General features: G+C 44.1%; 2 protein-coding genes across 2 annotated transcripts; one reads left to right on the forward strand and one right to left on the reverse strand.

Moving 5' to 3' along the window:
• The first annotated feature begins 268 nt into the window (after window positions 1-268).
• LOC311023101 (uncharacterized protein) lies at window positions 269-1,911 on the forward strand. The gene is made up of 5 exons (XM_084024767.1): window positions 269-463; window positions 1,053-1,364; window positions 1,448-1,489; window positions 1,573-1,681; window positions 1,789-1,911. Coding segments are annotated over exons 1-5 (519 nt in total). The 5' UTR covers window positions 269-408; the 3' UTR covers window positions 1,790-1,911.
• Window positions 1,912-3,177: 1,266 nt separating this feature from the next.
• Window positions 3,178-11,530, reverse strand: rgmb (repulsive guidance molecule BMP co-receptor b). Its single transcript, XM_084025350.1, has 4 exons — window positions 11,277-11,530; window positions 11,021-11,243; window positions 6,481-7,034; window positions 3,178-4,716 (listed from the first exon to the last, which is right to left on the reverse strand). Exons 2-4 carry the CDS (start codon window positions 11,136-11,138, stop codon window positions 3,958-3,960), a joined length of 1,431 nt encoding a protein of 476 aa, XP_083881476.1. The 5' UTR covers window positions 11,139-11,243; window positions 11,277-11,530; the 3' UTR covers window positions 3,178-3,957.
• Between the last annotated feature and the right edge of the window lie 2,931 nt (window positions 11,531-14,461).

Consider the following 14,461-nt stretch of genomic DNA (forward strand, 5'->3'; position numbering starts at 1 on the left):
CTCCACATTACTGCCCTGTCCTCGCGCTTTACCCGCTCTATAGACGCGGATAAAGCTCACACTGTGTATAAGAGCTCACATTGTCGCCCCCTCTTTCTCTCCCCCTGAGTGTGTGTGTGTGTGTGTGTGTGTGTGTGTGTGTGTGTGTGTGTGTGTGTGTGTGTGTGCGTGTGTGTGTGTGTGTGTGTGCGCGCGGTGCTGGCGTTTCATTGTTAGTATTTAAGGTCACAACAATGTGACATGTAAGTCCCCCATAATGCAATGCTCCTGGCAAAGCCAAACGGCATGCCCCCATTTCACACACTCACAGATACACAAAGTGCACAAACACACACACACACACACACACACACACACACACACACACACATATGAGGCAGTGATCACTGAAGCTACTATAAGTGAGACATGGCTGAACCATGCAGGGGTTTATTTTACCTTCCTATCATCTATTTGTGGACAGGTAAGAGCTTTCACATTCTAGTACTAATTATAGTGAATATTTTTTTCAAAATCATAAATATCCAATTTCTCAAAGGTTGTTTGTTTCTTTTTTTCTTTTGCTTTGTTTGAAACATGATGACTGCATTTGAGTTTAGTCAGTGGTGGGTGGAAGTAAAGTCAGTATTATTTATATAGCCCAACATCACAAATTTGCCTCAAAAGGGCTTTCATTTGTACAAAATACAACAGCATCCATCTTTAAGTTTATATAGTATAAATGGTGGCAGCCTTTAGAGGAGTATTAACTCATTCTTTAGATTAAGTCAAGAGCAGAAGGTTGTTTTCTAAGATTGAAGCACAACGACTGATATATTTGGAGTTGTTTGCAATAATGTTAAATGCATGAAGGATTAAGTATAAATTGGCACATAAATATGGAACATAGTGTTGTGTTGATGTACAATTTTAGAAATTCTGTTCATTTTTAAACAGAATGCCTCATATGTACAACTACTTCAACAGTGATGTGTTTGTGTGCGTCGCCTTCTGTTAGACCAAGATCTCTCTGCAACATAAACCCTCTCATGTTGTCCTCCATCATCTTTTAGGAGGGGTAGAAGGAGATCTGCTGGCCTCTCTGGCCCCTCCAGTCCACCTGTCAGGGGAGCGGCTGGGCTGGACCCTGCTGGTCTGTATGGTGAGTGACTTTAGGAGAGGGCACCTAGAGGTCAGCTGGAGGTCATCATCAGAAGGCTTCATGGCTAGCTCGCCATACAGTATCGCTGTCAACACGAAGCATCGCGGCAACAGCGCGGTGGCGATCACCAGAGTGGCGACCGGCGACTGGCCGTTGTACAGTTGCGTTGTGAGTCACAGGCGACGCCCGAAAGTCCCCAGGAGACGCCACACCGCCTCATCGGGTAGGACTACAGCTGATCATGAATGAAGCTCCTGTCATCTCATAAATAGAAGTTACTTTTATTTTACTTTTTTGGAATTTCAGATCATAAACACAAGATCTGCTATGGATATGGAGACACGGAAGGTACATTTTAATTGTTTGCAATCAATCCTTGTGATTCATACAGATGTTGTTACTGATGTGAGTCTCTGTGGTGTGCTCTCCAGATGTTGTTGTTGTGTGGACAAATACAGTGGTTGTTCTGGTTATGAGGCTGCTTCTCTTGAAGGTCATGGTCTTCAACACTTTGATGACCATTTATGCTGTCATTAAGTGGTAAGTGTGTAAGTCTAAGTGCTATCGGTCAAAGATAGCCAGGTTTTCACTCACCTCCATGGTGTCGCCTGCTGTTGTGTCAAAATGTGATTATCATGTCATTTCAGATGGTTGGAAATGGAGGGCTTCTGCTCCCCATGTGACCTTGAAAAGAAAACGTACCCAGAGAGGGGAACTCTTTCATGTCTGAAGTCTGCCTGTCTCACGTGAGGATTTCCACACTGGAAGAAGTTGAGCATATTCCAGGCTCAATGTTGGCTTTGTGATTATAGTTTTTTTGTACTGAGTTTTGGATTGGAATCTCATGGATTAAATGGGAAACTCTCCACCGTCTGGATCACAGGAGACGCAGTTCTCGCATGGCGCCTTTTTTTCAGCCATTTCGCATTGACATCCCAGGTGTTGCCGACTGTGGCAGTTGAAACAGATCCTGTCTCTGAGGCCAAACCTGGTATCTGATCAAAACCTCCCTTCAGACAGATGGGTTAGTGCACATGTTGTTGAACAAGTGTGTGTGCATGTGTGTGCGTTCGTGCCTGTGTGTAGTCTTTACACACTGAATTCTCTGTACTACTATTAGAAGTTAGTGAAAAAAACGTGGCTCAAGTTATAACTATTAAATGTGACATTAATAAATAGGAAATAAACTTGAACCGTTTTGACTTTATTGTTTTTTTTTTTAAATAAAACACTTGCACAACAATTCTTTTCCTCCATTTTTTTTTGTTTGTTTGTTTGTTTTTGGGCGCCTTGAGTAACACACTGACATAGCAACAGAGCACCACTACGTGGCAGTACAATCACATCTGACATTTTTTTTTATTATTATTATTATCCAACAGCAAGAATATGGAGCTTAACTTCCTCTACAGGACACTACGTTCATAAATAAGTTAAGTATTTCGACGTTGACCAGTCACTCTTCACCAAACTGACACTCACACATGATGTAAGAGATCAAATTAAGAAAAACTTGAGATTAAGCTGAATATGGCCAACCAAATGGGGTATAATTATACAGAATGCTGTATTTTTTAAAAGTCTAATAGTGTTGAGGGTCAGGTATCAAATGACATACATTTCCCACAACACACTGCTGAAGTGCATGTCTTAGCAGACAGATAAAGTTCTTAGTGAATTGCAGTGTTTTGTCTACACTCCAGTATCTTACACCAGTAAGGAGCAGCTCATCAATTCTGGCAGTAGGAGTAGGACAGTCTACAGTAGCAAACTTTAAAAAACAGGGAGTCTGAGGAGGAGATGGGTGCTGGTTTGGTGGTGAGTTATGATCTTTGTACATAGAAACAATACATTATCTGTCTTTGGCTCAACTGAACACAACAAAGAGTACGGAGAGCAACACACATGAGCCGGTATCATCATCACAGCCTCTTGGCAAAAATGGTGACATGATATTCAGAGGAAATACACATCCAAGCATGTCACCAGCTGGTTAAAAAAATAAACACTGACACACTCACACACACATTTTCACACACACTCACACATATTTGAAATCAGGACTGAGGAAAAAACAACAAATTCATACAGCAACAGAATAGTACTGATGGCAATTGCTGTGATAATATTCATAAAACATTCAAAAGAGAACCACTCACATTGACCGACATAAAAAATAAGACGCTGAGTCAAATCAGCTGACTGGAAGATTTTAACAAAAAATGGCAGCTCCATTTGTTCAACAGACTTTTACTTTGAAAGGATCAAAAATCTAATTATTGATGCTCTCCAAAAACTTGAGCCATCGGAGAGGACATTAAGTGAGAGGAAGAAACACTGATGTGGATTTGTTAATGAAAAAAAACTAAATAAAGTGCTTCTGTTAAAACAAACATCCTCTGTCTGAGGTATCAAAGAAAAATCACATCAAATGACACAAAAAAAAAAACTCTACGCCATTACACTGTGCACTGAACACAAGCTATTTACAGTTTGTAGTGTATATCTACACAATCTATTCACCCACACAGGTACGTTTGTGTCTTTGTCAAGTTGTCTAGAGATGAAGACAAATTGCGAAAGTCGTCATCGCATCTCCTGTGTTTTTCCCCAGAGGGCTGATTCTGCCAGTTTAGATGCAGTTAGTGTTGCCAGTATCTTCTGTGCCAAAAACACTAGTTCCCAGTGACTGTCCAGCCTGCTGTGTCCTCTCTACATGAGAGGAGTCAGCTCTCAGTATCAGTGCTCAGAAAAAAAAAAACTCCCCAAACTCTCTCTCTAGTGCACACACATACACAAGCCTCCCATTCCCGATCTTACATCAACGGCACGCTCAGAGCACACAGCAGTAGCAGAGCCAGCCGTGTGATGGGTTGAGAATCGGAATGTAAAGTGGAGGTGGCAGAGCCACGGGGGTAGATCCTCCATCTATCCCTGTGTGGGTGAAGACTCTCCATGTCCTTCTGGGCGCTGTACGCCGCCACTGTGAAGTTCGCGTCCCCGGTGGTGAGGAGATCAAACACACAGGAGTGGAAGTAAATGTCCTGCACCTCCAGCTGCTCTCTACAGCGTTCCTTCGCCCCCTCCACGCTGAAAAGCTGCGTGGCACCGTAGGGGGATGTTTGTGTCTGTGAGGAGTAGCTGGGCCGGCGCAGCTGCTGAAGCTGCAGGCCGAGCGCAGGAGGGGAGAGGGGCAGGGGAAGATGCCCGGCCTGGTCGATGCGTTCTCCACCGGGGCAGCCGTTCAGACAGAGCTGCAGGTCCTGCGTGGCATCGTAGGCCTGAGCCAGCTCCTCCGGGATCCGCACCGCCAGGGTCAGGTAGCGGCCCAACTGGCGAACGATTACAGTTACACCAATGTAGCCGGCGTGCAGCTCCACGTGGTACCCCGGGCTGCGCTCAGATATCCACAGAGCCCGGACCTTCCCAGTTTCACCTTCTGCACCCGCAGAAATGTGTATGGGGTCTCCGCTGCTGATGGTTCCATCATCAAAGGCAGCGGGGAGATTGTCTGTGACGGCCTGGTAGACCCGCTGGTCTGTGCAACCCTCATAGGGTTTGAAGATGATTGTGATCTACAGAGAGGGAGAGAGGAGATCAGGTAAGTTAGAGACAAGTGGATTCAATAAATGACAATGATTGATTTACATTTCACAGCTACAAAGTAAATCCATGAGATACTATATAGGACAAACACAACTTTCATCAAGGACAGGAGGAGCTGCGGCAATTAGTCTATTAGTTAATTGAAAGAAAATGTATATTTTCTGCTTCTCAAGTGTGAGGATTTACTTGTCTTATCTTTATTTGACATTTTACAGACTAAAGGAGGAAATAATCTGCAAATTAATGAATGAAAATAAACAATCAAATCATTAATTGATTACTTTTTCAACAGAAATTGATCCCAAACTACTCTGATTTATCGTTTAAATAATATTTTTATTGAGTATCTTTTGGTTAGAGAGAATTGATCACTGCGTCTTCATTATTTTCTGACATCTTCCTAATCTACTAAATTAATGAAGAAAAAAATATCAGATTAATTGACAAAGAAAATGATTAATAGTTGCAGCCCTTGAAATAAGGTGAAAGGTCTCTCTCTCACACAAACACACATATTATTGACATTCACCCATTACACATGTTATTGACTCTCATCGCACTACATTTGAGAAATGGCTAAATGACTTTTTAACAAGTAGTAATTTGACACAGCTATGCAAACATGCTGACACACACACACACTCACACACGCAGGGCAGTGGAGAGTGGAGGCAGTGGTGGATACAGGGTGTGGTGTGAGTATTACGGTTAGCACTAGCATCATAGTTCCGGTGAATAGCTGCTTTGTTCACATGACAGCCGTGAGGAATGAGGCCTGGCAGGCCATTAGGCCTGGAGGGTTGTTAATGTGTGTGTGTGTGTGTGTGTGTGTGTGTGTGTGTGTGTGTGTGTGTGTGTGTGTGTGTGTGTGTGTGTGTGTGTGTGTGTGTGTGCGTGTGTGTGTGTGTGTGTGTGTGCGTGCTACAGAGAGAGAGAGAGTGAGAGTGAGAGAGCGTGTGTGTGTGTGTCCCTAATAATTGTGACAAATAACTTAACCCACCTCTGACACAGGTTCAAACCTTCAGCTCCACGTGGAGCAACCCTACCATTTACTTAATGTGTGTGTTTGTGTCAATGTATACACGACTAAGTGTATGCATGGGTGTGTATGCGTTTTAATAATTAAAGCTATCGACTAGGCTAGAGAGGGCAGATCATCCGGGGGAAATATCAACAAAGATCACCTTTGTGTGGCTCGCCATCCATTTTGTGTGTGTGTGTGTGTGTGTGTCTTTTTGTCATAAAGGAATAAGTACCCTTAACACACATAGTTCTTAAGCTGAGTTTAAGGAGTGCCACTTATGAGACACACACACACAAATACTTGCACACACACTTGAGTAAACAGTGGGTCCTTTCACACATCTCATTCCATGTTATTAGAGGTCAGGCTATATGCACCCATTAACCAAGTTAGGTTTCCAACACTGCTTCAGTCACAAGAGATAGTCACAAGATCGGGCAAATAGCCTCACACCTGTGAGCCTGAGGCAGGGAGAGACAGACAGAAAATGAGGGGAAAGTAGAGCGTTTTCTAGTCTCACACTGGTCAGATTTATTACCGCAAGGCACAGAAAAGCAACTGAGAGGTCATTATAGTAAACAACTCTCTCTCTAACACACACACACACACACACTCACACACAAATAAAGTAGATAAGACCAGCTGCTCTCACTTTAGAAACTCTTTCTGCTTTAATAACAGCAGATTAGAGCCCCAGTTCTCTTCTTACCTTATTCGTTGCCGTGGCACTAGAGCCAGTTACCACGGGAACATTAGTGACCTGTACTGACAGATAGTCATTATCGATGAGAGGCCACGCCCCCTCGACCTTGCAGGTCTGGAAGCTGTCCTTAAACGTCCTCAGGTGCGGGTCCCCGAACAGCCCGCAGAACAGGTAGACAGGCCGAGAGTGGCCGTGGTCGTGGCCGTGAGCATGGGAGTGTGCGTGTGCGTGCACGTGGGAGTGCGCGTGGGCGTGCTGGGTGCGGCTGTGGTAGTTGCAGGGCTCGTGTGGGACCTCAGGGTGCGTGGAGGATGTGGGCCCGTCTCTGGAGCAATTCCTCTGGCTCATGAGGTCGGAGATGCCCAGTACGGCCGAGTGGAAGACCAGATTCCCCCGGCAGGACTTGGCTGTCCTCTGGGTGCAGGCCGAGTACGCACGTAAAGCCTTGCAGAACTCGGTGTGGAAGCCATCCACGGCTGGCGTCAGGTGGGAGGTCAGGGAGACGAAGTCGGTGGTGCACTTCTGGATACGACACTGAGGGGTGGCCACCTGGCACTGACCTGGAGAAGACATGCAGACATGTTAGAAAAGTGATATCATCACAGGAACCGTAGTCGTGATAGGTGACCAGCTAAAAGGCCTAAAAGATTATCACACGTCTGATAATGTGGATCATGTACTATAAGGGCTGGATTTAACTAGAAAAGGAAAGTTCATGTTCACAGAAGACAAATAACGCTACTTTGAACTCAAACACACAATGCTACCTGTTATAATCCAACCTAATAAAATTGGAAAAAGAACTGCCCGCTGGTTAAATGTCTTGATGAATCAGTAGGGCCGCTCTGTGAACGCAATAAACCTGAAGTGTAATAAACCAAAGAGCAGCCAGAGAGAAAAGATAAAGAACGTTTTTTTCCACGAGGAGTGAGATAATACTGCTTATATAGCCAAAGAGCACATAACACACACAGTGTCAGAGAGTGCAAGACAATACAAGGTGTGCTACGTACACAAACATTCAACCATGACTTTGTGAAGCTTAAAATGTTGCATTTGTGTCAGAAAGGTGTATTCATTTGTGATTCTGTGTAGCTTCAATATATAAAATACACAATCAGAAATGTGCCTTTGTTAGATAAAACTCAAATATGTTTTTGTCACTGTAATGGTTGTTTACAGCTCTGAGCAGCAGAGCAGGCTGACGTGAGGGAATGCATTCAGAAGACTGATTATTGCTATTATTCGGTCCCTGTTTACCCATTAGGAACACATTTCTTGGTCTGAAATTGTCCCAGATTTTTTAAACTGTTGCTATATTTCTGAATGTAACAAGGGTCAAACCAGCCTTTTATATCATCAGAGTGAGAGAGAGAGAGAGAGAGAGGGGGAGAGAGGGAGAGAGGGAGGGAGAGAGGGAGAGAGGGAGAGAGAGTTAAGAGCAAGAGAGAGAGAGATTAGAGACCAGACCTAATGCATCAGTCACAGCGTGCTCCTATTAGATTAGGCCAGACAGAGGCTCTGCAGTGTATGGGCAGCTGCACCCACACACACACACACACTCACACACACACACACACACACACACAAACACAAATAGCTATCTCAGAAAGAATGCTGCTTGTGCCCCCGTTAAACGTACACAGTCAGTGATCTTCAGATGGTGGTATGATCTCCTAATGGCCGAGCAAAACCAGAAAGTGCACGGTTTTTATTGAAATCGACAGATTCCCCTTGATGTCACACCATTATTTCACAACCACAAACACACACATGAACAAACAGCACATTCCAGCTCTTCTTTGTACGTGTATTTGATTTCGGAGCGTGACTGAGTCGGGCGTCACCATTTGGGGGCAGTAGTGCTCTGGGTTTTGGAAATCAAGGCGCAGGTACGGACCCCCACTCACACCACACTTCGGAATCTCTCTCCTGCCTGTTAAATACTGACACCGACCCACAGACACACACATGCACAGGCTGCCATCCATGCCAACCACCACTGTGCAGACGGTCTGAGCACTGAGGACACATTGTGTGTTTGACTGGCGCACCGAAAGCCTCCTTTCCTTCCTATCTGCCCCGCAGTACCTAAATACCGCTCCCAATCTAATCAGTGTGGGTTTATTCTCTTTCGACGGGGTATCGGAATCATGAGCTGCTCTATAAACACACAAAAGCACTCATTCACTGACATTTTCTCAGCAGGGTGACGTAACAGAGAGGAGTCGACTCTGTAACTGAAGAACTTGGGTTCAAACTGCTGACTTATATAAAGGTTAAAACTTCTCTGATGACAAGCATCGGCTGAAGTTTCACACCAGATGACCCTGCACTCTTGACTTTCTGTGGAAGCATCACGCAATAACAGAGGATTTTTTATAAAGATTAATCATATGGAGCATAATTCACATATTTTTGCTCTTCAAGACATCCAGTGATCTCCCTTTTAGAAAGCCTTACAGTTTCTAAGCACGTATAGCTATGCTTTCAAAAGAAAATCCTCTCTGTGCATATAAATATGTAATTAGTGGTAAGTCCAGTCGATGTGAGAAATACTGAATTGACTTGAACACGTTGATAAGGAGAGAATATATAATCCCTTATGTGGAGAATTGATGCACGAGAGCTGTTCAACACATCCACAGACTGGTTTGTTTCATCCCCTGGGCTGAGTATCTAAAACAGCCAGCAATGTCCACACCGATCCTTCCACATCCTACCACAATATTAACCTCTTTTTCACTCCATCCCCCCCTCTCCCAGGTCATATCTTCTTTTCTCTCAAGCCTCATCTGTTGTCCGATTTTCCCCCCGCCCCCGGCTCAAATCATATCCCTCCACCAGTACTATTCTGATGTTCTGTGGCAGTATTCTATTCTGTTTTCAGCAGTCAGCCCTCAGCCCTCTCTCACCTGCACCCTGAGGCCCCCTCTCCACCCTCTCCACCATCAGACAGAGGTCAAAAGATCCACCAGCCTAATCTCTCCGGCTCAGTTTAGCGATTCTTTGCCTCCCTCTCCAGCAGCTTCCACCTTCTCTGATCTCCGGAGATCAGAGAAGGATCCACTGGGATCATCTCTCAACCGAGGGAATGGCTTGTGAAGTGCTTATTGATCACCTTGTTGTGTGCACTCTCACACACACACACACACACACACACACACACACACACACACACACACACACACACACACACACACACACACACACACACTGAGCTCAAATCACACAAACAGCCCTCCAAGCTTTACAGGAGCTCACTACAGCATGCACTCGTCCTCTCTGGATCAGACATTCAGGAGCACCAACAATAGTCAACAACTCAAGACATTCCTGCCTCCCTGTACAAACACACACATGGAGCTGACAGCCGGAGTGGCAATGAAGTGCCTTGAAATATACATGCTATAACAAATAAAAAACAACAGACTAAATAATACACATTCTTTCCAGGTGACGCATGTGTAGCAGAAGGTGCCAAGAGGGTCTTTAATGCTAAGTGGGTCTCTCTGTTCCCACACCAGGCTGCGTGCAGAGGCGGTTTTGTCCCGCTGCCTGAGCCGTGTTAAACTAATTACTGGAGGTGTGACTGCTCAACAGACAGCCGCCACAACAGGCGACCCCCTGCACACACAGCAACACACAGATGTGACCCCCCCGTTCCGCAAAAAAAGAGCTGGTTTCTGTAAAAAGGACATTATACTGCCTTTTGCATTGAATGAAAAATACCAGTGTTATGATGAATTACAACTAACAAACAATGTGAATAAGTAATAATAGTTAATGATGGCCTCTGTAAAGCCACAGAAAAGAAGTCATCCGTGTCTTTAATCCTTGCAGACACCTTATTAACTTTCAATGTGTTTACTTCTTTGTTTTCTTCTCGTGCGGCTTACATTGTGTCCGTTTCTACAAGCACAAATTTAAAAATGTTTGCTTTTTCCTTTGAAGAGTCTACCTTGTGTCACTTTAATCACTTTGGCACTATGTCTTAACATGATTTGCACAAATTTGCAACATAAAATGTATTCCACATTATGTTTAGTCCGATTTACAACACAGTACATACTACATACTAACTTATAATGATCAGATTTATACTTGGGTATATTCTGTTTGTTTCGATATTGCTCCATGTCACGCTGAAATCTGTTATATATGGGCATTAGGAGAGATTCACCCTCTCTTCCCCTCCTCCATGAGCCATTAAGGGGCAGACAGGAGAATGACGGCCCAGGAGAGAGGAGGAGAAACTCGATCCGTGCTCAGACTGCTGCACTGCCGCTGGAGAGAGAGCCATTGTCAGGCAGCGTTGGGCCCAGCGCAGGAATCGGCCATGCAGTTATTACAAACGCCTAATAACTACTCAAGTAGCCTCTCTGATCGCGACTAAATGCAACAGACTGAAAATAAACATGGTTACGCGGCTTGTAGTTTGTGCAGCGCGCAGCAATTTGCGCAATATATAATTTTAAAAAAAGTGCGTAAAAATAACAGATTAGTTGCGCACTAGTTGTTGCAGTGTTGAGGTGTAGTTAGTTACCTATGTCAGCACCGCAGCAGAGAGCGATGATCAGCAGCAGCAGTGGCCGGAAGCGGCGCACCAACGACGGGGAGGCGAGGCGCTCAGCCCCGCTGCAACAGCATCCGGCTCTCCCCATCCCCGTCCATGCAGGGCCAGGAGGGGAGAGAGGACAGACCTCCAAAGGGCGAGGAGGGGTGGTGTCCAGGCCTTCTCGCTGTTTCTTCTTCTTCTTCTTCTGCTTCTTCTTCTGTTTCTTCTTCCTCCTCCTCCTCACTCTTCTCTCCTTCCTCTCCTCCTCGGGTGCGCAGGGGCATTAAAACACAGCTGCTCCGCGGAATGCAGGGCGGAGGGGGTCGGAAGGCAAACAGAGGAGGAAAAACAAAGTACAAGGAAAAGTCACTCCGACGACACTTTCACTTTTCCCCGGTACGAATCCGCACACCACGTGATATAAGTGCGCTCCCTCCGCGGTCGGACTTTCGCCCTGATTGTGATCACTCTGCGCTCTCCCCTCGTCCCAAACACGCACAATCACATCCCTCTCTTCCTCACCATGCAGGCCGGGGTTTCTCCTCCACTCCTCCCCTTTCACTTTCTCCTCCTCCTCCTCTCTGCCCCTCCAACAAATCAATAGAGAATCAACCAAACCCTGCTGGCGGAAAACCCGCCTACCACGACTCTTAAACACACACACACACACACACGCACACACACGAGAGAGAGAGAGTGAGAGAGCAGTCTACAAAATAATGAAGAGGCCAGAGATAAAAGTTGTAAAACGTTGGTAAGATGCCATTAAATCACTGTGTGTACTGAAGAGAATAATGGGTTTCCGATGTAGTGCTGCCAAGGTATTTTATTTGGCAGAGTGAAAGCTGATCAACACAAACCTTCTCAGACGTCACCATATTTCTTCATGTGTGTTCTTTTCTTTCTATTTAATTAATTCATATTTTAATGTATTAATATTGTTATTATCATTGTTGTAGCAGTCGTAGTAGCAGAAGTAGAATAAATCCTTCCACTGTTCCCTCCAATCTTTCCTTCTGAACAACAAAGGGAAACAAATCTCGTTGCCTGAGAGAGGAGCGTTTATAGACACGAGGGTGTGGTGAGAACCATAGTGGAAAGGCTATATGTAAATGAGCTGTAAGATGTTATAGTTGTTCTAGTGGCCTACATTCTGAGACAGATAAGTAACACACACCGACTTGGATTTGTTTCCCCTGAATGTGTTTGTGAGGGAGAAATACATAAAGAATATCTGCATCATGTTTTATGTCCAGAGCAGATCAGCATGATTTATGTTTGACAGTATGACTGTGATTTTTAATTGATTAATTTAAATATGATGTATGTATAGTCTAGTCTTGTCTAGATTTGTAAAAAAAAAAAAAAAAAAGATATATATATATTATATATATATATATATATATATATTATATATATATATATATATATTATATATATATTATATATATATATATATATATATATATATAGAGAGAGAGAGAGAGAGAGAGAGAGAGAGAGAGAGAGAGAGAGAGAGAGAGAGAAATTAAATTAAAAATAATGAATCAATTTTAATGAATCAAACTTTTGTGGGAGGTGACCCCAAATGTTTAAATCAGCTGCAAACACTTTGTGGGAAAAATGTTATTAATTGGTGGCTAAACGATACAGATTTGATCAAACATGTTTGATTGCTTGTTTTTCTGTTTTCAGATTAAAAGTACACAATAGAGAACAGAAACAAAACAGAGCACAATGCGAACACCCTTGTCCCACAAAGCAGTCCCGACTTAACAACACATCAAAGTGTAACAATCGTAAAACTGTAAAGTAAAAAAAAAAGGGGGGGCACAAGGTGAGCAGACAATGTAAACTTCGGCGATAATGAAAAGACACTGCCTACAGCAAAACAACCTGTACTTTGCTATTGTTATTGTTCCCTCCATACAGCTATAGTTATAAATGAATAACTTCACACCCACTTTCTGGAGGCAGTTGAAACACATTTCAAAACTTTTTATTGCAAAGATTTCCTACATGATACAAACGCCCTTTTTCAATGAGGTTATGGAGTTGGGCGGGCTTCAAAGAAAGCGCTGAAGCATCTACAATAGATCATTTTCAGTGTGCATATCTCCGGTGTGTTTGTTCCTTTGCTGCTCAGTTTATATTCTGTCAAGAGAATAAGTGTGTGTGTGTTAAAGGTGTGCATGCTTTGTGCAGAGCTGTAATCCTCTGCTGTCATGCTGCATTTTGCCAGACTGTGCCACCTTGGCTTGTTTGCATGCTGTGTACAAAATGTGCATATGTGTGAACATGTGTGTGTGTGTGTGTGTGTGTGTGTCTGTAACCGTGCAGCAAACAGAGCTGCTCTGTGGCTGATATTTTATGTGCCATGTGTCATAGCCGGACAGTTTCACTATAACATGACTTAACTACAGGACGTTGCCGGTCATAAGTTTGGTCATGGCTGCTTGCTCCCCACTGATTGTGTCAGTAAAATAAACACATACAGCCACTGTGAAGCTCATGAGGATTTCACAGTTACTGTGGCCAGAACTCAAACAGGCCCTGATATTAGATTATTGGCTTCCTGTTTATGCCAGAAGCCTCTGATCTCACCAATGAGGAAGTCTGCGCGTGTCCATGAGTCAGTAAATCTTGTCAGATGTTGTATTGAACAGTGTTCACGTGTTTATGTACAGTGTGTATAGTTAAAGTAGGCCTAGAAGAAATAAAAGAACAGACTGGTGGCAAATAAAGGAACAGTTTGGAGACTAAAAGTAGTCAAAAGTAAAAAGTCTTAACAGTGAAAACTGCCTCTCTGGCCGAACGGCCACTCATGTGCAGGTGATGCACACTAGGTGAGCATTTCATTTATGCACTAACACTTTGAACACAGATTGGTTAATTCAATTACACCAGTGCATATGGTGCTATTCATCACGACTAATTTCATATTTCATTCCAATCACACATCCGCCTACATAGACGCACACAAACCAAGAGAACACACGACCCTATTCATGGAGCTTGATTCTATATTTCATACTAATTAGTTTAATCAATTACACCACAGCTGAGCCCTCAGAACAGAGGACGCTGAAGCTAACTCACTCCCTTCCACACACCCACACCCACACCCACACACACACACACACACACACATTACAGACTACAGAGCTGCCTATCACACATGCATTCACACACTGCGCCTCAGGCACAAAGACTGTCTGTCTCTGAACGTCCAGCTTGTCTTCACCTCCACACCTCTGCCTCCCTTCTCCACTTCTGCCTCTCTCCACCTCCCCCTCCCCCCTCCCCCACCAACTCCAAACAGCCCGTCATTCAACAAATAGCTCTCGCAAGAGTCGTCTGTGTGCCAAAGTGTGGAAGTGTTGAGAGTTTGCATTGTTGCAAACATGTCAAAGGCTGTACTTATAAGGA

Source organism: Eutrigla gurnardus (genome assembly GCF_963514095.1).
Source record: "Eutrigla gurnardus genome assembly, chromosome: 13".
In the NCBI taxonomy this organism is placed as follows: Eukaryota; Metazoa; Chordata; class Actinopteri; order Perciformes; family Triglidae; genus Eutrigla; species Eutrigla gurnardus.